The following is a 26,636-nucleotide window of genomic DNA, read 5'->3' as shown; positions in this document are numbered from 1 at the left end:
CGCCCAAAAAATGGCTAAATTAGGCCATGGCGACAAAGCATGTCAAAAAAGTTTCGAAACCTTAATCGCCATGTTGCGACATGTCGACAACACCAAAAAACATGTTTTGCCCAAGTTTCATGCAAATCGACCGAAAAATGGCTAAATTAGGCCATGGCGACGTTTTTCGACATGATGTCGACAAAGTGGCCACACCCCCTTAATAGGGTGTCACTCCACCCCCGTTAAAAACATGTGTTAAAAATTTCAGGTCGCTGCGACTAACCGTTCTCGAGTTTTAGTGTTGACGGACAGACGGACAGACTAACTAACCGATCGCATAAAGTAGCTTGCGCTACTTAATAAAAATATATAAAGTCTAAGCTAATCGAAACGAAGCCAAAGTTAAAATCCAAATGTATTTTACTCTGGTGAGGCAAGGTACCATAGGTAATTAATTCTACTAAATAAATCATCATGGTTTTGGAGATGGCAAAATATGTATTTTCTTGTACCCCCTCCGGAAAGTAATTCAATATCAAAATCAAGCAGCTCGGTTTTGATATTATGATACAAAATATCGTACATAATCCCACTGAAGCAGTCTTTAGTTGTAACAAATTTCACCACCAAGAGTCCCAGACTAATGCATCTCACCCACATATTGCTTATTCCAGTCATTGTAGATACGTACCAAACGAATAAAAACTTGTCTACCTTATTCCAATCGAGACATGCATTATGTTAATCCTCATGAGATCATCACCACCACCGCAATAAGTAGAAATCTGTGATTCCAAGCAGGATTATGATGTAATTCTCAAGACAGATTTACGAAGTCAATTCTAATCCTGCATTGCATAAAATATACGGATGTTTATTAGGTGCGTATGTATGTGGTCGTATAACCTTCAACTCTTTACTGAACTTGGCTGGTGCATTTTGTGGAGTAAAAACAAACACCTGTTCTCCACTCCACTAAATCTCTGTTTACAAAGCAAATATTTTGTATCGATTCAGGCATAAATTGGAAATAATAATCTCAAGATGACAGTGTCTTATACTGTCGATAGTAAATTTGGGGCCGCCATCCGACCCCTCCTCCTGCGATGGAAGGGTTCAATTTTTAAGCTAGTTTGGCCAGATTTACTCGTATTTCTAACTCTTTACTACGGAATAAGTGGGATTTACCGGTTTCTACTGAATTCTGAACAAAAGAGGACTTTTGAGAAAGTTTCGACATACTGTGAAAAATACGGGACCCTGATTCCGGTTAGTTTTGTGTTGGGATTCTACGTTTCGCTCGTGATTGGGAGGTGGTGGGCACAGTACAAGTTGATCCCGTGGATTGACACCGTCGCTATGTGGGTGAATACCTCGATTAAAGGGATAGAGGAGGAGGAGCGGTTGCTTAGGAGGACAATAGTGAGATATGTTTGTCTCTCGATTACACAGTGTTTTACGTTGATAAGCAGACAGGCGAAGAGAAGGTAAGTCCTTTATTTGGTGCATGCTATAAATTGGACGTGGTTAGTAATGCCTTATCTTTGAAAAAATTAAAGATAATTTTATTTTCACCGTTGTTTTGGTCGAATGTTCTTTTCTTCATATTTACGGAACCCTACTTAAAATTCATAAGTTATGAATATTAAAATTGCAAAATTAACTTATTCCGGTATGTGATATCAGTTTTGAAGTGACTGAATTCTAACACACTGTCTCAACAATTAGTAATAATTTTGAGCATGACTGTGTATTGCAATCTGGTTTACGGACCCTAAATTAGGGTTGCCAATAAATTGAGATGAGATAGGCAGAGTCCCATTATTTGCCACGGTTTAAATATAATGTACTAATTAAGTAGCGCAAGCTACTTTATGCGATCGGTTAGTTAGTCTGTCTGTCTGTCTGTCTGTCCGTCCGTCAACACTAAAACTCGAGAACGGTTTGCCGTAGCGACCTGAAATTTTGAACACATGTTCATCACGGGGGTGGGGTGACACCCTATCAAGGGGGTGTGGTTACCTTGTAGACATCATGTCGAAAAACGTCTCCATGGCCTAATTTAGCCATTTTTCGGTCGATTTGCATGAAATTTGGGCAAAACATGTTTTTTGGTGTTGTCGACATGTCGCAATATGGCGACTAGGGTTTCGACGACAAATTTTGTCGCCATGCCCTAATTTCGGCATTCTGCGGTCGATATGCATGAAATTTGGGGAAAACATGTTTTTCGGTGTTGTCGTCATGTCGCAATATGGAGACTAAGGTTTCGACGACAAATTTTGTCGCCATGCCCTAATTTCGGCATTCTACGGTCAATATGCATGAAATTTAGGCAAAACATGTTTTTCTGTGTTGTCGACATGTCGCAGTATAGAGCATGTGGTCAATTAATTAATTAATCAATCATTACTCAATTAATTAATCAATCAGTCAATTAATTAATTAATTAATTAATCATTAATCAATTAATTAATCAATCAGTCAATCAATTAATTAATTACTTTAATTGATTAATTAAATTAATTTGAGCTTTATAGCGCAAATTAATTCTCAGTATTCTCAGCATTTTCAGCATTATTGCGCTACTTATGTATCGTGCTTTGCCGCACTTTATTAAGATAGGATCTCATCTCGGCTTTCCCATACATTTTATGAGTTATTAATCTCATCTTACATTATCCCATTCGACTTACCGTCTCAAATATTTAAAATCTCATATCAAGTTATGAAAAGTCATTCGCATCTCGGGCCATTACATCATCTGATGATCTAATCTCATGTGCAACGTTTATATTGAAGTTAATGGATCATGACTGTTTAGCAGGCTGGTGGTAATGAACACACGTAATTTTTTCACAGATTTCCGACCTTAGACCACCTCGTTGCCGCCGGTCTCCTCCTTGAGGCTGAGAAGCACGATCTGGAGGACATTATTGCCGGAATTCCTAAATATCAAACGCACTGGATCCCCCTCGTGTGGGCGACAAGTTTAGTCGCGCAGGCACGTGCGGACGGAAAGATTGTTAGCGACACCTTCGTGAAAAGTCTGACTGACGAGATACACAAGATAAAGGACAACTGCAATCTCCTACTTTCGTTCGATAGAATAAGGGTGCCCCTAGTTTATGCCCAAGTGGTCACACTGGCAGTCTACTCGTACTTTTTGTCTTGCCTGATGGGAAGACAGTGGATGCAGGTGAAGCCGGGGAGTGATTCGGATGGGAGGACAGGTCAGTGTGTATTGTAGCATAAATTATTGAAAAGGAACAAAGTGCACTCCTAGGGTTTAGAAGTTGTGGATTGACTCGTATGTATTTTAGTTCCCAAAACTGCTGGGAAATACGGAGTGGAAGAATTGGACTTGATCCTACCAATCTTTACAATTCTGCAATTTCTATTTTACATCGGATGGTTGAAAGTGGCTGAGAGTTTGGTCAACCCCTTTGGAGATGGGGATTATGATTTCGAACTGAACTGGATGGTCGATCGTCATTTGCAGGTAAGAACGGATACAAAAAATGTATACCTAAGATATTTAGGAATTTTTTAGAATGCGCCAAATTCAATACACTTGTGAAAATTTAAATCCACATTCCAGGTTGCGTACACAATTGTGGATAAGATTCACTATAAATCTCCCATTTTACGGAAGGATCCCTACTGGGAGGAGATAATTCCGCCAGAAATGCCGCACACGGTCGCCTCCATGAAGTCCCACACGGATCCACCGGCGACATCCACAGCGGAGATTAAAGTCTCGCCGAAAGGGAAGGAAATCGTGGTGGCGCCATCTCTAATTAATATTGCGACGATTGCAAAAACTAACATCAAATTTAAACGGGGCGGTGCCAAAGCGGCCGAGAAAAGCTTGTTGGCGGACAAATCTGACGCAATGAAGGAATATGATGAGGCCACGGCAGGTTTGGAAGATAGCGAGGATGAGGTAAAGATTGTGAATGAAAAGGCTTAATTTTCTTATTGTATTAACTGTTAAATAAATATGGGAGATGACGGTCTTTGAATACATGATAATGACTTTAATAAATAATATGTAACCGGTGCATTCATTTTGGATAAAAAAGTTTTTGTAGATTTTTATAAAATATCGTAAGTTTTTACCAGTGTAAATTTTTCTTGTATCTGTTAATTTAATTTTGGGCAAACTACTTATGTATCAGCCTAATCTAGTGGGGTAGTGCTCGGACCGTTTCGGATTAGAAACGGAAACGAAACGCGTTTCCGTTTCGTTTCCGGTAGTGGTTCTCACGGGTCGGGTTCTTGCAAATCCGAAACCCGAACCCAAACCCGGTACTTCTGATCCGAAACCCAAAGCCAACCCGAACCCGGAGAACCCGAAACCCGTTTGCACGGACCCGAACCCGAACCCCTTCTGGCAGATCAAATCCGAAACCCGAACCCGAAAAACCCGAAATTATTTTGATTTTAAGTGCTGTGCTACTTTTTTTGGCTACAAATTATAGTTACTGTAAATGATCTACAAGTTAAATATGCAAAATTAAGAGATAAGTTTGATGCTGAGCAAATTATATATTTAAAAATATACTATTCTTCCCAGAAATATTATAAAGCCAATATTTTTATTTAAAGCTTTAAATTCTCAATGAAATATATGTCGGTTTAGTCACTCCCGCCCCCCATTTTTCCTTTAATAGCAACAGATGCGTATTCCTTAAATTTATTGTTTCGGCTACGCATCCATCCCTTTATGCACATTGTTTTGCGGATTGTTTCCGCATTCAGTCTTTGCCGTTTTGGAGTCACCAAATCTGTCCCGCCTGAAAAGAATCGTTCCACTGGTACTCCCGTTCCTGAAGCACTCAAGAAGTCCTTCGCCATTTTGCTTAAATTTGGGTACACGTTTTCGTGTGCTTTCCGCCAGCCAAGCGGACCGCTTTTCATGGACGGTGACCCGGGACTAATAACGCTTGCTGATAAATATATTTGCAGCTCATCTCGGGCGTCAAACCTTGCCCGTTTCATTTGAGAGGTAAAAAGATCATCTTCAGAAGTTTGGTCAGCTTCGTTTTGCTCCGGAGTGGAATTAGCTGGTTTATATCGGTCGTTCCAATATTTTGTGATGACACTAAAGAAATAAGTAGATATATTTATATACAAGTAAGTATATGACACTCTTAAAAAATATTGGAAACAGTAGTAATATTACAACCACTATTTAGTACGTGGTTTACCCTCTGTATTCTTTGACAAGTTCAATTGAAAAATATGTCGGATTGCAGGAGTACCACGTGAGTTTACTTCTTGGATCCAATACTTAGTATGAGTAAACACAAAAATAAATTATTCCAAATTTGTAATTTTTTTTTCTAAAGTCGGATTATTTCTTTACTAAATTTTCTTACTTAAACCAACGACATATACCAGTCCATCAGACGTTGGGTAGTACTTGTTAAGCTTATCACACGCATTTATGGCCGCTTTCACAACAATTTCAGAATGACCTTTCTCAATCTAAATATGTAAATCAAAATTATAGTATTTAGGCAATTTAGGATATATGAATTGAATTGTAAAGGACGTTATACAAATTTTAAATTACCGAATAGCTTTCCAGATGAGTGTACAATTCCATGTATACCATTGCGGAGAGTGACATAAAGAACGTCCGGGAATGAATGGGAATGCGCGCTCTAGCGAGTATATTGACAAATCAATAAACCCGCGAACTATAATAATTTAAATTTCTGAAAGCCCACTTCATTAGGGTCAATTTGGTATATCACTCTTAAATTTCAAAAATGGATAAGGGTAGAAGAAGCTTGTTTGAAAGGGAGCTGTTAGCAAAACGAGTGATGGAGTTCTACAACACGACAGCCAACCGAGACTCCAAGGTGACCTGGAACTTTTTTAAGCAGGAAGGAATTCCAAGTTCAAATGTGTATTCCTACATAAAAAAGTTCAAGGATTCCGAAAATGTGCAATTCAAGAAGCCAGCTGGTCGTCCGGCGAAGCTAGCGATCACTCGAGTGAAAAATAGAATTGAAAAAATTTTCAAAACCAAGCCATCAACGTCAGTAGCTGTAGCTGCCAGGAAAGTCAAAATTTCCAAAAGCTACTTGGGGGAAATTAAGGTCCATAAATTAGGAATCAAAGCAAGGACCAAAAAACCTGCACCAAATTACAAGCCCGTACAAGAAAGTCGGATCAAGGATTGCTGTCAAAAATTGTTGAAGAAAATGCGTGGAAAAGTAGTGATCCTGGATGACGAAACGTATGTTCCGGTTGACCCTTCAAATCTTCCAGGGCGTCATTTTTTTCATAGCTCGGATCCCTCTGAAGTGGCTTATGAAGAAAAAGTACGAAAAAAAGACAAATTTCCAAAGAAATATTGCATTTGGCAATGCATCTCCAGTCACGGACATGTATCAGACCCGGTAGTTCTCGAAGGGAATATCAATCAAGATATTTATCTGAAAAATTGCGTCAAGGCTGGATTGGAAGCATTTATTAATAGGTTTCACAAAAATGATAAAGTTTTGTTTTGGCCTGACCTCGCCACTTGTCACTATGCAAAGAAAGTGACCGAGTACCTCAGAAAGAAAAATATTGATTTCGTACCAAAAGATATCAACCCACCTAATGTACCCCAACTCCGCCCAATCGAAAAATTCTGGGCACGTTCTAAGTCAGTATACTCCCGGCTTCAAGATGTGCCTGACACCTTTCGAAAATTCAAAGGACGATGGAAGAAAATCACCTCGGAAGTGGCAAAAACTTCGGGAAAAAATTTAATGAAAAATCTTCGCAAGAAAATCGAACTAGTCGCCAACGGGGGTGTGGCGGCCTTAGCTATTAATTAAATTATGTAGGTACGTATTTGGTATTATACATATGCAAAAAGTTTAAAATTCCGATAACTCATTGTGATTTTATGACCACATTTTCAGACCATTCCCATTCATTCCCGGACGTTCTTTACTTGGTAAACTCCCACGAGAGATAGACACTGTCATTTTCTGGAACGGCTAAATTTTAACAGTGTATAAAATTTTACAATTTAAACAAGATTTGGCATAAATAAAGTTACCTTCAAGAATTCCACAACCTCTTCAACATGCATCCACTCGGCATCAGTTAGTATGAACTGTTTAAGTTTCCCCTCATTCCTAAGTGTGTTCTCCAAAGGCTATTAAACAAATAAATATTCTAATTGCTTATTACATAGCTGGGGAATTTTGACAAACAGGGTGGAGATTAAGATTGACATTAACTAATTATAATCTTTAACCCCAGCAATTTGATCTTATTAATCTAATTTTACTCCTAATCTCGGCGTCAACTCCATTTACTCGAATTTGTAATTCCTAAGCTTCAAATATTCCACTGATTTTCAATTAGAATTAATATTATTCTCAAAATGGCCCTGATTTTTATTTTTGTCCTCATAGTTTGGATTTTGAAGCACTTTTCCCTGCCAGCAATGTATTCATATTCCATAAAAACCCTTCGAACAAATTAAAAACAAACTTAGTTTAAAATTCTTGAGGATTTGTCCATTATTTTGAAAGTCGTGTTATTTAAAAAAACTAACATATCCAACTAGTTGCAAATGACCGGACTACCCACCAATTGAGATGGCAAGGTCAGAATTGAGAATTATGGAGGCAGTTTTTTTAACGCACTTTTCTAATGCGGCGTAGATCACAGTTTGTGTTCCCAATTTTATTATAAATGCCGAGTATTTAAAAGAAATTATCGGCAAAACATGAAAATTTATTTCTACCCGGAATGATCAAAATACATGCATTTTAAGTACAATCGTATTTTGAGAACACCAAATGCTTATTTTTTATTTTGTATTGAATTACAAACTAATTGAGTCTGACGCTTGTATTTTTTATTTTATAACAATGTATTTCACTTAAATACTTTCCAAACACAAGGTACTCACGCTCTAGATTTTTATCTTGCCAATTTTCATAACATTCAATTTGTATGTTTAAAATTAGAACACTTTTTGAATGTGATAAAAAGACGTCCGAAATTATAACACCACTGAAGGCTAAAAGTGATTTTCGCTTGACGTGATTTAGATTAGTATATTCCGAAACCAACTTATTAATTCAAAATTACAAATTGTGGTTTGTAATTCAATTATAGAATACATTGTACATTGATCCCCAAAATGCGATTTGTAATTATAATTTGTTGCAAAGCTGTCAAAGCAATTGAGGAGTCGTCAAATTATCAAGATAAATTGCAATTACAAGATTTGTCATTGACATACATGCACTTACAAAAAACGTACTACAACTACATATATGTAATTGTAGTAAGGTTTTTTGAGTAATTTGCCCAGATCTGGTAAATCCATATTAGTATTTCTAAAATACAACGGAGTGTATTTGTATTTTTTATCTTCAAAAATGTATCTGAATTTCCATCTGAATTTTACAAATTCACCGACCTACAATGGCGAGCTAAAAATGTAAAAAAGGGATGCAAACATTTGACAATTTTTTTCCAAATTGTAAAAATCTACAACTTTATAAAAATTATAAACAAATTTAAAGTGAAAAAATAAAAATGTTTCTATTGCAAAAAAAATTGTGACATTTTTGAAACAATGAAATTTGTAATGAAATTTTCATGAAAACAGATCAAATTGAGAAATTTTTCATAACTGTTTGATACATTGCAGATTTTTTCCAACAACATGAATTTCTAGTTTTACGAAACGTTTCTACAGTGCATAAAAGTGTTAAACTTTATAAGTTCGTCGGACTTTGCCAAATTTTATTCTAAATCTTTCCAAATTTCAATTTGGAAAATTTTGCAGATTTTTTAAATTGGCAAAAAACTGGCAAATGTTTGCATCCCTTTTTTGCATGACATATTCAAATCGGTGATTTATTGAAGATTTTCTTATCGTATGTGAGATATTTAGAGAAACAACAAAAGTGTGACGAGTTTTGCAAATGTTGTTTCTAAAGAGTCCGTCTCACAAATTTGAGGTGGTCAAAAAATAATCTGGGTTGAACATGCTTTGCTAAATTTTAAAAACGAGTTGATTTTTAGTACACCTAACTAATATTTACTCCCGTTATTTTAAAGCCTAAATCTATGTGGTAAAATTTTCGATTTTCAAAATTTTTACCAACACTTTTGAGCAGCTTAAACATCGTACCCACATTCATGATCTTACATATTGAAATCTACGATCTAATATCAAAATGATCTATAAAAAAACGGAAATCTATTAAACCAATGCAATTTAATAATAATAATATTGGCTACTTGATCCTATTATTTAATTTACGTCCATAATTTCCAAATAAAATTAGGTCAAACTCACTAATTTCATGATCAGGGCTCGTTTCAACATATAATATGTTGAATTCCACCTGGTGGGAACATCTCTTACAAGTTCGTTGAATGGTATTTCACTAAATTCGCATTTCCTATTGAACAATTCTCGTCGCTGTGAGGAAGCCCGAATTTTCATAATTCCTTTGCGTAACTGTGGGGTAAAGATTGCCTTTAATTTTGATTCCATGCAATTATTAATAATTCTGAATTACCTTTTCACATATTCCTCCATTCGGCCCACTCATTTCTTCGCTATCCATCTCCTCACGGTCCATGTCGTCGAACTCTACGACGTCATTTGAATCATCGCCAACTAATTTTAAAGCGGTCAAGGCATCCTGACACGCCAGATTCACAATATGAGCAAGACATCGCACGCGCTGATCCTGGGGGCGAAATTCAATGGCCTAAGTGCAGGTGTTTTTAGTAAATTTTGTTGCTTAAAATCAGTTACACATGAAGAATATATTTTACCTGTGAACACAGTGAAGAAGTCAGCTCTTTAAAAAATGTGTCACAATTTGATGCATTATCTGTGGTAATTGCCATAATTTTATCGGCCAAGTTAAATTCATTAACGCATTTAAGAAATGACTGAGCAAGATTCTTTCCAGTATGCTTTCCCTTGAGAATATCGAGATCAATGACACGTTCTTGAAACTCCCAGTCTTCATCAATCCAGTGGGCGATCACTCCTTGAAATGCAATTTGATTCTGTGACGTCCAGCAGTCAATAATAAAGGATATCTTTCCTTTAACCCCCTGTTTGACAACATATGTATAGTTATTTTCATATCGTTGAATCAATAAAAATAAACGTTTTAAAACTTTATAACCTGGAGTGTCGATTTTAGGATTTCCTTTTCCTGATCATACGTCGAAAATATCCGCCTCTTTACCGTACTGTCGCTCATCATTTTAGGCCGTTCGGAAAATAATTCGAAAATATTTCCAAACGACTCCTCTTCAGCTGTGGTAAAGGGTTGATTCTTTAATACAATGAATGACATGACGCGCTTCTCGAACTCTTCCTGAGTGAATTGCTGTGAAATTTTAAAAAGGCTGAAATTTCTTGCCGCTTAATAAGAATTAATAAACATTAAGTAATAAGTTCATACCACTTTTAAAGACTTTGAAGAACTGAATTCAATTTTGGCCTGTCCAGGAAGAACCGAATGCTTCTTGAAATGCTTGTGCAAATTACCCGTCGATCCCGTTTTGACGTCCACCGAGATTTTTGTGCTTTCGGATAATTGGAGACAAATTTAATTCAGAAACGTCATTGTAATTCGTTAAGTTAAGTCCAATACAATAATTTAACTACCTGCAGATATTGCACATGTACTTATTTTCTTTTTGAATTAAAGTAAAATGTTCACGAATACTTGATCTGGCCGACTTTGAATTACTTTCCGGATCGCTGTCATCGATTACAATAGCGGGTGGCTCCTGTGAATCGTTTTGGGTTGACGAAGCCATCGTAATTTAACGAATTACAGCAAGAAGAAATTACAATTATTTATTTCAGTATAGCAACACAACTTTGGAGAAACATGTGGTTGAAGTTTTTCTCACATTTGCGCTCGTTGTGTCACATTTGCGCTCCTTGCCCCAGCAAATTCTGGCTGATTCGGGTTTCGGGTTCCTCACTGGAACCCGAACCCGACCCGACCCCGAAATTTTCAGACTACATATTTCTCACCCGAACTCGAACCCGAAAGTTTCGGGTTCCCAATTTTTGTATCCGAAGCAGAACCCGAACCCGACCCGAACCCGAAACCCGAAGTAAAAACCCGAACCCGTGAGAAACACTAGTTTCCGGTTTCGTTTCCTAAATTTTGGAAACGCCATTTACCGTTTCGGTTCCGCTTCGTTTCGGATCAAACATGGAAACGAAACGGAAACGAAACGGAAACGAAACGGGAAACGGTTAAAATGGAAATTTTTGAATTTAATGTAAAATATGTCTGCGTAATGTTGGAAATATTTGTTTAACAAATGTTTTGTCGCACTATGGTCTTATCAGTCATGATAGTGGAACATATTCCCAGAATAATTTCATGCAAATTTGAAAGACACAGCTCCTAGAGGCTTGAAACTTTACACCGGGGAGGCAAATTACATATTAATTGTAAATCTATATGGAAGGGTAGCTCTTCCGAATTATTTCAGAACTATTTCAATGATTTGCAATTACTATGCGATGACGCCAGCGGTCTAGCTCCGATTTTGGTGAATGACAATAATTATGTAGCCTTAGGTAAGTAATTTAACACGTGTTACGAGATTTTTCATAATGCTCAGTTTCAACAAAGTTATAATGGTATTTGTGGTTAAAAATTTACATTTTTCTCCCTCAAATAACCTAGAAAGAAAAACCTATCAGTACAGCTTTGCTTAGCCCGAACCAGGATTAGTAAACCCATATTTGTCAGGAGTTCCCCAAAAAATTGTGTACTACTATTTTTGCATTTAGCATCAATTCTTAGTCTTCAATACTTGACACCAAGTTCTAAAAATCAACGCTTATAAATCGGTAGAGGTCACCCCCACCGGACCCTCCAAATGATTTAAAAAAAATTGTATTCATATTCTTCCATATTCTTCCATAACAACCTCTGTACCAATTTTCAGCTTGATTAAATGATTCAGAAAAATTGCTGGAAGAAGTACACTCTTAGCAAAATGGGGAGAAAGGGGGAGCCCACATGACTTAACCAAATTGTGATAATATTTTACCCCACTAAATAAATCCTCACTATCTAGTGTTAAGTTTACACATTGTGGGGAAGATTTATTACACTGTGGGGTAAAATATTATCACAATTTGGTTAAGTCATGTGGGCTCCCCGTTTCACCCCATCTTGTTAAGAGTGTATAATTCAGCCAAAACAAGCGAAAGACATGTTTTGATGAAATCCTTGCATAAATAGCTCTTAGAAATCTACTTTAAATTAAATTCGACAAAAAAAATTTATGGAATTTAAACCGTTTCTCGTTTCGTTTCCGTTTCGTTTCCGTTTCGTTTCGGATCGTTTCCGTTTCCAAAATTACTCTTCCGTTTCGTTTCCGTTTCCAAAATTCGGGTTTCCGTTTCGTTTCCGTTTCCTTCGAAATCCGAAACGAAACGAAACGGTCCGAGCACTATAGTGGGGTGTAAATTATTTATAAGGGTAATAAATAATTGTGATGGAATTATTTGCAAATATTGTTTTTTAATACTATATTTTTGAATTCTTCGACGAGAATTTGAAACAGGGGTGAGATTATTGGAACTGGCTATAATTCCCTATGTCTGAATTATACAAATGTAACGGATTTAAATTCTAATTATTTCTTTAGCATATTCCCTAGACATTTCTAACTACTAAATCCACATTGTTTCCTATCTACTGCCTGATATAGCAGTACTATGTCAAATAAAATATGTATCATCGAGTAAATCATAGTTAGTGTTGCCTTTCATGAAATTCGTAGAAAACCAATGTTTGATTACGTGAAGTCTGTGATTTTGAACTTACTTTGAAACGAAAGGTTTACTATTATGTGAACCCATACGGCAGGCAGATGGACGTGCATTGATATAATTATTAACCATAATAGGATATGTTTTCGTCAGAAGAAGTTAAATGTTAATTATTATCATTTTCCGAGAACTATTGCGCCATCATATAATAAGTCTGAAATAACAATTCGCAATTATTTAGAAACACCTGCAAGAATAACTCGACCTCATTAAATAGAGTACTAAATGAAAAGCAAATTACAAAATTCAGGTACTCAGCAGTCGGACCCAATCCAGTATAGAATTTAGTTTGATTAACAATCCATTTAGAAAAAGATAGTATAGGTAACGTATAGTAATCTCATAATTAAATAATAATTTCACAATTTTTTAGAATTAATCAAAATAATTGTCATTATTGTTTTCTGCCAAATTCAAATTTGTTACGCGATGGTATATATTTTCACAAGATGGGATAAGAAATTTGAATTTGACAGAAATTATAATTACGATTAATTAAGCAATTTTTAAGTATCACGGTAAAATCGCACAGCAGTTCGTACCGATTTGTTAAGAAATACTTAAATGTACATAACTCAAGTAAAATATTTTTACACGACTATATCTTAACAGGAACACAACTACCTTAATTTGGGGCAAAATGAATTTAAGCATTTTGTTGGCAATAAGTATAATTTTGGGCACTGGGATAGTTCTGGGAAATCCCGCTGAAGAAAATGTAAATATACATGAAGAGGCCCTCGCACTACCCGATTGGATGACACCCGGATTCCCGGATGGCATCACTGCCCCTGATAGAACTCATTGCTACTTGACAGGGTGTTCCAACCCGTGGCCGAAATGTCCAGGCGATTACTACGAGACTAACATTTACAGGTGCGGATTTCCTAACAAGAAACGGCGCCGATGCTGTAGACACTTTCCAGATTTTCTTGCGCAATAAAGCAGTATTCTGGTTCAATTATGTATAACCTTGAAATAAAGAACGTTGTAGTATCAATAACAATTTTTTCTGCTTCCAAGCGAAGATAAATAATGGAAGCATATTACCATTTAACAGCATATTTTAATGCAATCGTTGAATTTCAACGGTTGAAACAACATAATTTTTGCTTGCCACGATCACACTAATGTAGGCCGACCCTATTTATGATTTCATACATAAGGGCATTTTTGGTTGGATAGTTTCAAATCTGGGTATTACTTAATTCAGTGAGATGATAAATATTTTCATAAGTAATATAATCATAATAAACCGTTGTAACCGGTAGAAGTAGCTCACCCTGTAATAATGATTTTAGCATAATTTTGCACCAATGGAGCAGAATTGGCAGATAAAATAGACACTCAATTTTGGCATAATTTTGCATTAATGGTACAGAATGGGCGGACAAAAGATACACATAATTGTGATATAATTTTCCATCAATGGTGGAAAATAAACGCGGAAAATGCATCCATAATTTTGAGATAAAATCGTGACAAATTCGAAGTAAAAATTCTAGTTATTTTTTTCGGTTCTTATGCACGTTTGGTGTGTTTTGTATCTATGTTTTCAATTGTTTGGCACCATGTTGTGTTACCGACTGTTCGAGACCAATGGTGCTACCAATTTGCTAAAATTTGCACATGGGGCAAATTAATTAGCATCAATTGATGCAAAACCCTCGTGAACAGACAGACAGACGGACAGACAGACGGACAAGAGGAATTCAATAGCCCACGTGCTACGCAGGGTGAGCTAATAAGGTTCAAATATCACATGACTTTGAAAAATAGAAACTTGCACAAGAGAATTTTAAAGTCGATATTTATGTAAAAATAGTGAATCTTTTATGTAAGTTAAAATATTTACTAAATAAGTAAGTATGTATTCAAGTAAAATCCTACACGAATTATAATTCGTGTAGGATTTTATGAACTTCAGAGTTACTACAAAATCACCTGACTAATTTTTAACGAGATTCAAGTATGTGACAATCATTAAATATTCATTTGTGAAATTCGTAGTAAACCAATTTTTCATAATCTAAAATCCTCGTGAATGTCGTGAATTTACATTTAAACGAAAAGTTTATCATTTTATGAGCCAATACGGCAAACAAATTGACGCATATTGAATTAAGTATTCATCGTAGGTTATGGTTTAGTTGAATATTAATGATTTTCGACTGATCATTTCGAGAAATGCTATTCTAAGTAATATAATATGTCGTGAATAATAATTCGCATATAAAATATCTGGCAGTTTTTTGTTGGAAACACCTTTTGGAACAATACGACCTCATTAAATACAATTATAACTTGAAAACGAATTGCAAAGGTTATGCAGTCCGCAGTCATTTATAATCTAGCATACATCAGAATTTCTCGCGTCTTTCATCAAGGAAAAGGTAATTATTTTTCACAGATAATTATTTAGATTACTGGCATTATTCTATAAAAGAACTTTTTGTTGTCTAAAATTTCAAACAATCTGAGCCTTAATTTGGTTAAAAACCTGAACGTCAGCTTCAAGTTGACATGACCCAATATTCTGTAGCTGACATTGTCAACTATTAGCAAACTTTAAACTTATGTTTGTTTAATCCCATCAACTTGTCTTTCAGACCAAGATAATCAAAAAATACTATCACCGCCGTCCTCTCTGAAAATTTAATTTCAAAATGAAGTCAAGTTATGTTCCCATCAACATTCTAATCCTTATCCTTGTCACGACAATTTCATTAAAGGTAATGGATTCGCAAATATTTGGCAGTAATCCATCAATTTTGTTATCTGTAAATTAAAATTTTACTTAGGTGGACGCATTACCATTGAGTTGTCAAGTCGCAGGAGATTTTGGATGCTCCGGGTCATGTTTTTTACATGGCAGCACCGGTGGAGCCTGTTACCAGGGAACATGCTATTGTATGTCTCACGTTCTGCGTCCTTCGAACTCGATGGAATAATATAAATACATTATGTATGACCAATGTAGCTGTTAGTGCTTAAATAAAAATGGAAATCGTTCAGTTTTACTTACATTCAACATAAAAAACCACATTTGAGAAAAGCGGTGAAAATAATGTGGTAAAATGAGTAGCTTTAGCGGAAACAATTATTTGTATTTAATGAAAACTTTAACTACATGAGGTGTAGCTTATGCATAGTATTATGTGGCATCAAACTCGAATATGTGTGATGACAAATTTACAGAATCCACACTCATGCATACATTTATATAAATATCTGCCAGTGTTTGAAAGAATCACGTTCTTAGAATAAATTTCAATTTAATTTCACTCGAGACCTTGTATCCGAGAACGTCCTTGATCATTTTTTCCGGTACTGGCGTAGAATCCGTTGGTTTGATCGTAAAATTATGGATTTGTGCAATAGCCACCTTAGTTTCTACTAGTTCAAATCGCATACCTGTGGAAATCAAATAGAACCAATTAAATTAAAGCTAAAATTATCTAGCTTTTAGCTGACCGATTCAATTTCTGGATCCTATTCCGAACGGCATGTACGCATATGGGTTCCTTTTTGCTCTATTTTCCTGAGTGAAGTGAGTTGAATCAAATTTAAGAGGATCCGGATAGTACTTTTCATTTCGATGGATCGCGTCAACAGAGATAGTGACACTTGTCCCCTTCTTGATTATTTTTGGGGAGGATGATACACGCCCAATTTCTGAGGCTGGTAAGACATAGTCCTTTGTGCAAGTTCGCCCTAACCTGGTTACTGCGGGGTAGAGTCGGAGCACCTCTGTAATATTTAAGTAACAGACTGTTACTAACAGTTAAAATTTGTTGAACTATTTTTTGTTGGATATTCAGTCATTTAGGAAAATTTAAATTATCTATTCATAATTGCTTAATTTTTTGAATGATTTACTCATTCCTTAGCGGTCCGAGGTTTTCATATTAGGCAAAAATTAACAAATAAGAAATCCACTAAGTGGATTTCTTATTTGTTAATTTTAATTAATTAATTAATTAAATTAATTCTATTTCATTTAATGAATTCTTACTTATTCATTATTAATTCTGTTAAATTGAATGTACCCTGAACCTAACTGACAGAAACATATCGAGATATTCCATTTGGTTAATATTCTCATAGGATATTGTGAACACTTCTGATTCTTGTGTGAAGTATTTCTATGAATTTTTATTAGAAAAGTGTGCTCAAAAGATTCTTAGTGATGAAAAATAACTATGTGTAGGCGAGTTGAGATTCTCTCTTTACATCATTTATTCCCGAAGACCCCATTTAGTGTGCCCAAAAGTCCTGTCCTTCTCTCTTTACATTCAACACCCGAATAATCTCCAGAAACCTTTTTTCATCCATCCATGCTTTACACATTCACATACCTAAGAACAAAATACATACATAAATACTTATTTTATAAATGCTGTTACGGTATGCTACCGTAACCATAGCCAGCATCATCGCAACCCTGTTAATAAAGCTAAGTTGTTATTGGCATCGCAACAGCTGCAGTTGTGTCTCTCATTCCATCCACCACAGCGCTATTACCACCACCACCGCCGCTAACACCAGTGCATAATACATATTACACTACACAACAGACGGATCTCCGATCCTAACAGTGCAACGTTGTTGCTGTTGCTCTCCATCCGGTGTGGGAAAGGTCACCGGGCCAGGGTCGTAAAGACAAAAGAAGGAGCTCCAGAACTTGACTCCTTTTGGGTTGAGCACGGAGTGAATGCATCGTTGACAGAGCCGTACCGTTAAGTTCCCGGGCCTGGTACGCGTTTAGTTACCGGGCCTTTTCACAAGGTCAATATATTCGATGAAAAAATATCAAAAAATGGACACTACGTTTACAGAAAACCTACTCATACAAACAAATATCTAAGTTATCAATCGTTCCATCCAAACGCCCACAAGATAAGTGTATGTGATACATTACTCAGACGAGCCCTGACTTTATGCGATGATGACCACGTAAATCAAGAGATTGATTTTGTAACGAATACATTGAAGACAAATGGATATCCAGGAGAACTAATCAAAAAGAGATTAAAAATAGTTCAAGAAAAAATTCACAACCCTTTACAACCCAACGAAATTAAGAAACGCGTAATTTTACCATGGGCAGGCAAACCAACTACGAAAATTGCTCAATTCCTGCGCAGAAAATTATCTTGGGAAATTGGATATTATCCAGGACAAAAAGTATCAACATTGGTATGTAATATGAAACAAAAACAAAAACCATTAAACACAGGAGTGTATGAATTTACTTGCGCGAATTGTCCTACAAAATATATTGGAGAAAGTGGGCGATGCATAGAAAAGCGTTTTACAGAACATCAAAACGACGTGAGAAGAATGAACATAAAGTCACCCATTTTCCTACATACAGTTGAAAACCAACACCAGATCGACACACACTCCTTGAAAATGGTCATGAAAGAACCAAGGAAATTTCACAGGAAGTTTAAGGAAGCTCTACTAATTAGAAGCTCAACTAACATCATGAACTCATCTAAGGGAATGAATCTCAACCCCATATGGTGCACAACACGTGTGAATTTTTTAAAATTTGGTCCGGTTACTTAGTTGCTAATATGTACATATTATCACAAAAATCTCGTAAATCAATGTACAAGTTGTCATTTAATTTATTGAATTTGTAAAGACCTGATGAAGGAATAAGCATTCCGAAAGCTAGTCATTTTTACAATAAATTACCATGTCCTCAGAATCCATGCATTCTTCTTTAAATCAAAAAATGACTTACTTTTTTAACACAAACGGTGTGAAGTAGAAGATTAAATTACTAATATAGTGTGTCCACTCTGTAATGGGACTCGGGCTAATTACCTGCGAATTTCGATCTGGTTAGAAGACAAATCTTTCGAAAATTGCACTGCAAAAAATCTGGTGTAAATTTTACACCGCGCGGGGTGCATACGTGCGGCTACACCGGCATGGTGTTACTATTTGTCACCGTGTGGTGATAAAACTGTCACCAGACGGTGACAATTTTTCACCATGCGGTTGCAATTTTGCACTAGACGGTGAGAATTTATCACCAAATGGTGTAGCCACATATCCACACAGCTGTTTTGCTAATATTTTTTGCAGTGTGTAGGTACGGGCCCTGCAGTTCTGGTAGTGTTCTGGAGGATTTGTCTTACTACATTCTTGGCCACAAATCCGACCTTCTGCTGCAACCCTCCGATTTGCGATTTTCCACTCACTTGCGAAACGTCCTTCATGATTTTTCGCCACTAGCGTTCGAATCCTTCCAATCCTTTGGCATGGGAATGAAGGTTAGAGTACCTCCGTTTGCACAAAGCTCAAAACTTGAATGCTTCAATAAGGGACATTTGGGGCTTTGTCTCACTTGTTCAATGTTAACCGCCCCTTGAAATACCGTTTGGAAATTGGGAATTTTTCATGAAATTTAATTTTCAGGTTAAATTCCGTTGACAATCTACATCCGCAGTGTAGAGTGGTTGAAAAAATGTGTGTTATGAAGTCCTTGCGAGATCCTTGTCGACGCAGGTTTCGCTTGTCGACGCAGGTTTCGATAATTTTCCATGATATTTATCGACGTTTTTTGCAATATTTTTGGTTTCTTATTTTTTTTGTCTTTAACCTACTCTGAGAAACGTTGTTTGAGTTTTTCTGCAATCTCCCATTTATGAGCTTTAATGTTGCGCAACGAACTTCTTGAAATTCTAGGTTTTCGAGCACTGCCACGAATTTACGTGAGGAGTTGTTGGTGAACATTTCATAGGTGGTTTTCACTTTCTCGTTGTTGGCAATTTATGACTAGAGGCGACCCAATTTGTTTTTTGAATTGCACTTTTGAATTGTCCCGAGGCAATAGAACGACTTATGAACTCGTAAGGAGACTCGGTTCAAATAAAAACGTGCAATATTAAGTATAAACTCTGAAACGTATTAATTCAGGTATTGGGATCAAAATCTGGACATGCGTCCTTCAATGCACCGAATTAATGAAATTACTAGGAGGATTTGTGAATTTCTACCAGGCTCTGATATTCCGTTGGAGTACGCAAAGGCCGGAATAATGAAAAATTATCAAGGTAATATTTTATGATTTGTATTTTGCTTATAATAACCAAAATCAACTTTCAGGCTCGTTGGACAAATTAGATGCTTCGTGTGAGAAGAATTATGTGTTGTGCTAAATTTTTTTTTATACATACATAGTTTCTTTAATATTTTGTCTATTTTGTCCAGACTGTGTCGAAAATACTGAACACAGGGTCAGTAGTACTTGAGGTACATGGTCTTCAGGAAGTTCTAAAAGCTCTTTACCTAACACTGTTTCCTCCTCTGGTCCAGTAACTGAAGATGCAGATGAGAAATTGAGGGTAATTTCTTGATAGTGTTTACTTGTTTGACTTTGCATTTCTAAATATGTGGTATGTAATTGTAGAATTTAAAATCTGCAACGGATTATAGGAAATTTGAACAAAGTGACGACTTAATCGAATTCGAAACACGATCTCAAGAAAACCCAAATACCCCGTCTTCTAACACGAAGGACCAGTCTCAACTTAGGCTGTTTGCCGGCTAAGCGAGTTTCGAGTTCTAACCTGTCTAGTTTTATAGGTCAGGGTAGTAGAAGAAAAAGTCATAATGGGCGCGTTGCCAGAAAATGCCTCCGTCACCTGCTGCAGGCCAAAAACGGAAGATTTCGCCATGTCAATTTTTGACACCTTTAGGGGCCATTATATCTAAAACGGCTAAAGATTTCTTAATACTACCAATTCGAGAAATGATGGTACTTACATAAGGTTACTAAAAAACCGCATACCGAGTTATCATCATTTAAACCCGCTCCACTAAAAAATCCGATGTCACAAAAATCAATATTTTTTCTACGTTTTTTCAAATATTTCGCTTAATATGCTTAAATCTCACCGTAGGTTTTGGCTCAAGTAATTTTTATTTGGAAGAGCAACTATACCCATACAACATATTAAAAATTTGGAGATGGGTATCTCTTAGTTTTCGAGATAAAAAATCAAATATGTCAAAATTTAACACCGAAAACTTGATAGTTTTGCATGCTTTGACTAAAGGGTATGCATGAATGACGTATTTTGGGTTTTCATATGTTTAGATGGAAGAAATACTCTAGCCTAATAATTGATGAAATATCTGGGTCCCGGTTTTCTAAAATTTTCCGTTTTAAATAATAACCAGTAAACTGTAAAATTTAAGATGTAAGTATTTCTAGGTGTTGGAGACTAAATCAGATTATATTATTACTTTATATTATTATTATTACTTCGTCGACACTAGTTCTGGTCATTGCCCACCTATGGTTGGTAGTTTGACGTCACTACTCAACCCCGGTAAAGAGAAAGTCCATCCAATACACATGTTCATAATTGATAAGTGATACAAATACAAATAATTTTCAACCCCTCCTCCTTGAACTTAAATTGCACCGGACATATAATTAATTGATAAACATGGTAAGCAGTTAATTTACTTTATTTTATATCTGGTAATAGTTCTGTATTTTGTATGTATGTTAGAGGTGAGCTGGATCGACTTTTTTTGAGATCCAATCCATCCAAATCCGCTTGGCCCAAACATTTTCAGATCCGATCCATCCAAATCCAATTGCTCCAAAAAAATCAGATCCGATCCATCCAAATCCAGTTGGATCGGATCGGGCCATGGATTATCCAAAAAAATTATCCAGTTCGCCTATATGGTTTGAAATTCAACCTTTGAATTTTAAAACGAGCTTTTATACATGCAAAGCTTATGGCAGGCAAGCCTTTCGTTTAAAAAAGTCAAACCATGGGTTAGGGATAAATGTGATTGGGAGTCTCAATTTATTTGTGTGTACCACACCAAAAATAACAATGACCCATTTAGTGTTTTGAACAGCATCGGATTCTTGATAAATATATTCATAATATATTTTTCAAGAATCCATGATGTGACGTGGTGACGAAATTTTATCCAACCCATCCAAATCCGACCCACCCAAAAATTTTCAGATCCGATTCATCCAAATCCGTTTGGCCCAAAAATTTTCAGATCCGATCCATCCAAATCCAGTTGGATCGGATCGGGCCATGGATAATCCAAAAAAATGGATATCCAGCTCACCTCTAATGTATGTATATGTCTGCTTTACGTGTACATATTTGACTGCATAAAAATAGAATAGTAGAGATTTAAGTGTCTTGTTGTTGAGAAAGAAGCTGAGATTAAGATATGTTCATATTTTTATGAAAAATGCGGTTCTCAGTGGACTCCGGCAGCCAGCATGGCATAATTTTGCAAATTTAGCAATTTGCATCCAACCCTGTCAATCATTTTATTTCATTCACCGCACATAAGAGTAGGAGATACAAATCAGAGTGCATCATACATAGCACCGCTTAGCGTAGTGGCAGGAGAGCTGCCTGGCTGGTGGAGGTGATGGAATCGAATCCAGCCGGTATCGAGTTTATTTTTTGCACATTTTTAATACATTTTGCTGCATCGTCATTAAAGCATAATATATCCTTATACTATTTAAATACATAATTACATCTTTATGCATGTTCTTTGTTCGTAAACATATATATTTTTGTTCTATGCTTCGTATTGCGAAATTATTCTAAACTTTTCTTTATTTCACTACCTTCTGCAGGCGGAGTTCTGTGCAAACTGCAATACCAAAGTAGGCCAAAAGAAGCTGAAAAGGATGGCGACAGGAGACATTGTAGAGTTCTTGCGAAAAGAAGGAAAAATAGGCGAATCAGAAATAACTGCACCATTGTGCGAGGATTGTCGTTTTAAGATACTCTCACAATTGACACGTGATCAGAAGCAAATAATACCGGCTAACTCAGAGTCACTTACATTGACAAGAAGCCTTCAAACGGTGAAGCATCTTATTCCGAGAGTAATCATGCAAAGGGATATATCGGGCAGATTTTCGATTCCGTCGAAGTCCACATCAACGCAGCTGCATTTTAATCATTTGATGGAAGTTGCAGAGGCAGAAGAGGTACATGACATAGCTCGCCCCTCTACATCCACGGCTCCAATATCTCCTTCCGATTCATCCAAGACCCCATTCGTTGTTAAGATCCCGTGGTCAAGTCCTTCAGCATATCACGCCTTAAATGCAAAACCCTCACCGCCTCCCACCTATTTTCCCAGTTCAAAACCTGGGTTCAAAAGTTTGGAGGATAGATTAAGGGAACTAAGTTTGCAAGCCGAAATACCAGCTAGGAATATGCCCGAAACAACTTTCCTGCCCCCAGTAGCAGAAGAAGTATTTCAAGCTTTGCTTCCACCATCTCAAAGATCTTTACTTTCTGTGACAGCAAATCTGCAAATAGCAAAAGAGCATCCAAAACAGTCGGCCACTTCATCTCAAAGAAATAATCAATCATCACAGCCGGATAGACTTTCCGAGCATGCAGGACTTGGGATAGCAGGGAAAGATTCAATTGAGTCAGAAGAAGATGAGTTGCATAGTAATGGATCATCTCGGCCAAGCACCCCATCAATTGATTCAGATGAGCGCCCTGACCTCGATGACCGACATATCCCGGTTCAAGGAATTAAACGTACACAAGCGCGATGCTGTGTTTGCGGCGGAAGGGGAAGAAAGTACTCTCTGATTCCATAAGGGTCCATCTTTGGATCACCGCTAGGGTATTTCTGCCATCTGGAAATCGATGCTGTGCAAATCATTTGACTGACGAAGCTCTGGATTTAGAATCTTTTGAAACTCTTGTCTCATTGGCAGCAGGCATACTAGTTTCCGATGCGGAAATACTGCAAATCCTCTCGTTAGTTTCTGACCATGCGCGAAACCTGGAGCGGCGACCAACATCAAACTTTTTTGAGACTGAGGAAGATTGTAAGACTTTAGCTGTCTCTTGAGAACTTCAACAATCTTAGCGTTATCACAGGGAGGCATTTAAATGACTCAAAACGTCGAAGTAAGCGGGTTGCACTTGGAGTTTTCCTGGTTAAACTTCGGCACAATATATCTTTTAAGGTTCTTGCTATGTGGTTCCGTCGTGGATCTGCCTGGAGTGCATCACGCACGTTTCAAAAGGTCTGTGACATCCTTTATGAACACTTTGTTCCATACCATCTTGGTTATCAAGAGAGCCACACAACACACGACGCATTTAGTGCTGCTCACAACACGATGTTGGCAAACGCTTTATTCGAAGGCCCCGAAAACCGAGCTATAATTATCATAGACGCAACATACATCCCAATCGAAAAATCTGCTAATTATGCTGCAGCCAGAAAATCGTGGTCCCAGCACAAATACTATCGCCTGCTAAAAATGATGATTATCTGCGGTGCAGATGGATATGTTCTTGCTGTTCACGGTCCGTACTATGCTGATGGCCGAAACAATGATGAAGCGATTTTTAAAGCGATAACTGATATTGATGGCGAGGGATGTCGTTGGTTCTTCAAGGACGGCGACCTGATAATTTGGGATAGAGGATTTAGATACGTTATAGCCCGTGCGGAAGCTATGGGATTTATAGTAAAAATGCCTCATTTCATGAAACCAAATCAGAAACAGCACAGCACAGGATTTTTTAGTGGAGCGGGTTTAAATGATGATAACTCGGTATGCGGTTTTTTAGTAACCTTATGTAAGTACCATCATTTCTCGAATTGGTAGTATTAAGAAATCTTTAGCCGTTTTAGATATAATGGCCCCTAAAGGTGTCAAAAATTGACATGGCGAAATCTTCCGTTTTTGGCCTGCAGCAGGTGACGGAGGCATTTTCTGGAAACGCGCCCATTATGACTTTTTCTTCTACTACCCTGACCTATAAAACTAGACAGGTTAGAACTCGAAACTCGCTTAGCCGGCAAACAGCCTAAGTTGAGACTAGTCCTTCCATTAGTTTTGATACCCAGATGAAACCCGTTGTGATTGAAGCTACTAATTTCGCTGCAGGTGTTGAAACATAAGGACATATTCTACCACCAAAGCCTTCTTGTAGGATTAGTGAGCCACCAACAACCTGGAGGTTACGACCCGGATCCTTAACCAATAAGAGTACGATCCAAGCTCCTCAACCAGGTATGACTTGTTGTTGGAGCTTACATATGTATGCTCAAAATTGATCATGTAATTTTAAGTGAATGATTTTCAACCCTTGAGGTATCCGTAATTAAAATGCTATCTCTAATAATAATAATTTACACTTTATAGAAAGTCAAAATGAGTCATTATATGACAATGCATACCTGTTCCTGGAACCTCAATGGCGACCAGTTCCTCCAGCAACTGACAGTCCAGAATCAATGAAGATTTTCGAAGAACACAAAAAAGTAAACATTTAAAAAATCGTTTGTCTTAGGATTAGTTTCCTAGGCTGGTACCACTGAAGAAATCGTTTTTTTTAATTTCTCTTTCCAATAGTTTGCTAAACAGTACCTTCAAACCCGCATTGAAATAGAATGTCTACTACAAGCAAAGGAAAATTTGCAACGACTGCTACGCGAGCAGGAAAAATACGGTCCTTTCGGTGGCGAACGGGACTCGCGCATAATTCTTAAGGATTGGAGAGAATTGAAGAGCGAAAATGTGTGTAGATGTATCATAAAGCTATAAATCTAAATACATCAAAATATAATCATGTAGTTATTTAACTTTTGATTGTACACAGGAAATACTGGCCCAACATCATAGCGACTTAAAGAATCAGCTAGAAATGTTGAAATTTCCGAAATAATCTAATGGAGTAACAATAATTTGAAACGGAATTTGTTAAGACAAAAAAAATTTGATCTGGATCAGGTTTTCAGTGTTTGTAGAGCTGATTTTTCTGAGACCGACGGTGGCAGTCTCGTGTCTCAACTCTGCCCCCACTCCGGGTGGGAGGAGCTCAAATTTGGAAAAAATCGCTCCGTCTGCAATTTTTAGCTCAAAGAAGGGTCAATATTTGTGAATGCGGTTTTCACCAAATTTTTTTTAATTTCGTTCCCTACAACCCTTTTCGAGCGTTTTTCGAAATTCTCAAATAGAATTTTCCAATGTGGGACTAAATGTAGATAAAGGTCAAGTCTCACATAACCCCACAAGTGGAAACCGTTGAAATACCGTTGGAAAGGTGTCGGCGCGAGGATTCAAAAAATATATACTTTGTCTTGCACTCTCGGATCTTCCAGAGACAGATGAATGTTTTGAGTTCTTTCTCATTTATTACCTTGTTGGCCCCCAATGTAATGCTGTGTTAAATTCTGAAAATGAAAAACTCGCAAAAACGTGAAAGTCGTTTCAAGAACTTCAAAAAACGCTCGAAAAGGGTTGTAGGGAATAAAATTAGGAAACTTTTGGCGAAAACCGTATTCAGAAATATTGACCCCTCTTTGAACTGAAAATCGCAGACGGAGCGATTTTTTCCAACTTTGAGCTCCTCCCACCCGAAGAGGGGGCAGAGTTCAGACGCGAGACTGCCACCGTTGGTCTCAGAAAAATCAGCTCTACAAATACTGCGAATCTGATCCAGATCAAATTTTTTTGTCTTCACAAATTCCGGTTGAAATTATTGTTACTCAATGATTCGACAACTCGTAAATACATAAATCTACATATTTACCAAGTGAACTACACTTGCTGTTTGGCTAAACACTACAGTAAAAATAATTTTAATACGAAAACCTGCCTGATGAATAGAAATAAATTGCGAGTATTGGGTTTTTTACTATTTGGTTGGAATTGCTTTTCCACCTTGTTTCAAAGTAAGCGACGATGCTGGTCTGGTGAGCCGGGTAT

General features: G+C 36.9%; 2 protein-coding genes and 2 long non-coding RNA genes across 4 annotated transcripts; 3 read left to right on the top strand and 1 right to left on the bottom strand.

The window, feature by feature from the left end:
* The first annotated feature begins 869 nt into the window (after positions 1–869).
* Positions 870–4,046, top strand: LOC110849906 (bestrophin-1). Its single transcript, XM_022097380.2, has 4 exons — positions 870–1,469; positions 2,845–3,215; positions 3,306–3,484; positions 3,584–4,046. Exons 1-4 carry the CDS (start codon positions 1,027–1,029, stop codon positions 3,953–3,955), a joined length of 1,365 nt encoding a protein of 454 aa, XP_021953072.1. The 5' UTR covers positions 870–1,026; the 3' UTR covers positions 3,956–4,046.
* Positions 4,047–4,190: 144 nt separating this feature from the next.
* On the bottom strand, positions 4,191–5,702 carry LOC118435852 (zinc finger BED domain-containing protein DAYSLEEPER-like). Its single transcript, XM_035852323.1, has 4 exons — positions 5,564–5,702; positions 5,367–5,475; positions 5,196–5,277; positions 4,191–5,089 (listed from the first exon to the last, which is right to left on the bottom strand). The coding sequence occupies exons 1-4, from the start codon at positions 5,618–5,620 to the stop codon at positions 4,624–4,626; spliced, it is 714 nt and encodes a 237-aa protein (XP_035708216.1). The 5' UTR covers positions 5,621–5,702; the 3' UTR covers positions 4,191–4,623.
* Positions 5,703–13,109: 7,407 nt separating this feature from the next.
* LOC118435752 lies at positions 13,110–13,862 on the top strand. Its single transcript, XR_004834989.1, has 2 exons — positions 13,110–13,183; positions 13,472–13,862. It is a non-coding gene; the product is annotated as an uncharacterized LOC118435752 (long non-coding RNA).
* Positions 13,863–24,719: 10,857 nt separating this feature from the next.
* LOC118435943 lies at positions 24,720–25,622 on the top strand. The gene is made up of 4 exons (XR_004835058.1): positions 24,720–24,938; positions 25,071–25,189; positions 25,281–25,445; positions 25,528–25,622. It is a non-coding gene; the product is annotated as an uncharacterized LOC118435943 (long non-coding RNA).
* The last annotated feature ends 1,014 nt before the right edge of the window (positions 25,623–26,636 follow it).

This window comes from Folsomia candida, unplaced genomic scaffold (assembly GCF_002217175.1).
Source record: "Folsomia candida strain VU population unplaced genomic scaffold, ASM221717v1 Fcan01_Sc005, whole genome shotgun sequence".
Lineage (NCBI taxonomy): Eukaryota > Metazoa > Arthropoda > Collembola > Entomobryomorpha > Isotomidae > Folsomia > Folsomia candida.
This window is presented reverse-complemented; position numbering and strand designations above follow the sequence as displayed.

Excerpts from the sequence above, each read along its gene's own strand:
- LOC118435852 (XM_035852323.1), bottom strand. The coding sequence starts at position 5,620 with ATGTCACTCTCCGCAATGGTATACATGGAATTGTACACTCATCTGGAA. Across the intron at positions 5,476-5,563 it reads CTCATCTGGAAAGCTATTCG|ATTGAGAAAGGTCATTCTGA; the intron begins GTAATTTAAAAT and ends TTACATATTTAG. Across the intron at positions 5,090-5,195 it reads CTTGTCAAAGAATACAGAGG|TGTCATCACAAAATATTGGA; the intron begins GTAAACCACGTA and ends TTATTTCTTTAG.
- LOC110849906 (XM_022097380.2), top strand. The coding sequence starts at position 1,027 with ATGACAGTGTCTTATACTGTCGATAGTAAATTTGGGGCCGCCATCCGA. Across the intron at positions 3,216-3,305 it reads TGATTCGGATGGGAGGACAG|TTCCCAAAACTGCTGGGAAA; the intron begins GTCAGTGTGTAT and ends TATGTATTTTAG. Across the intron at positions 3,485-3,583 it reads TGGTCGATCGTCATTTGCAG|GTTGCGTACACAATTGTGGA; the intron begins GTAAGAACGGAT and ends TCCACATTCCAG.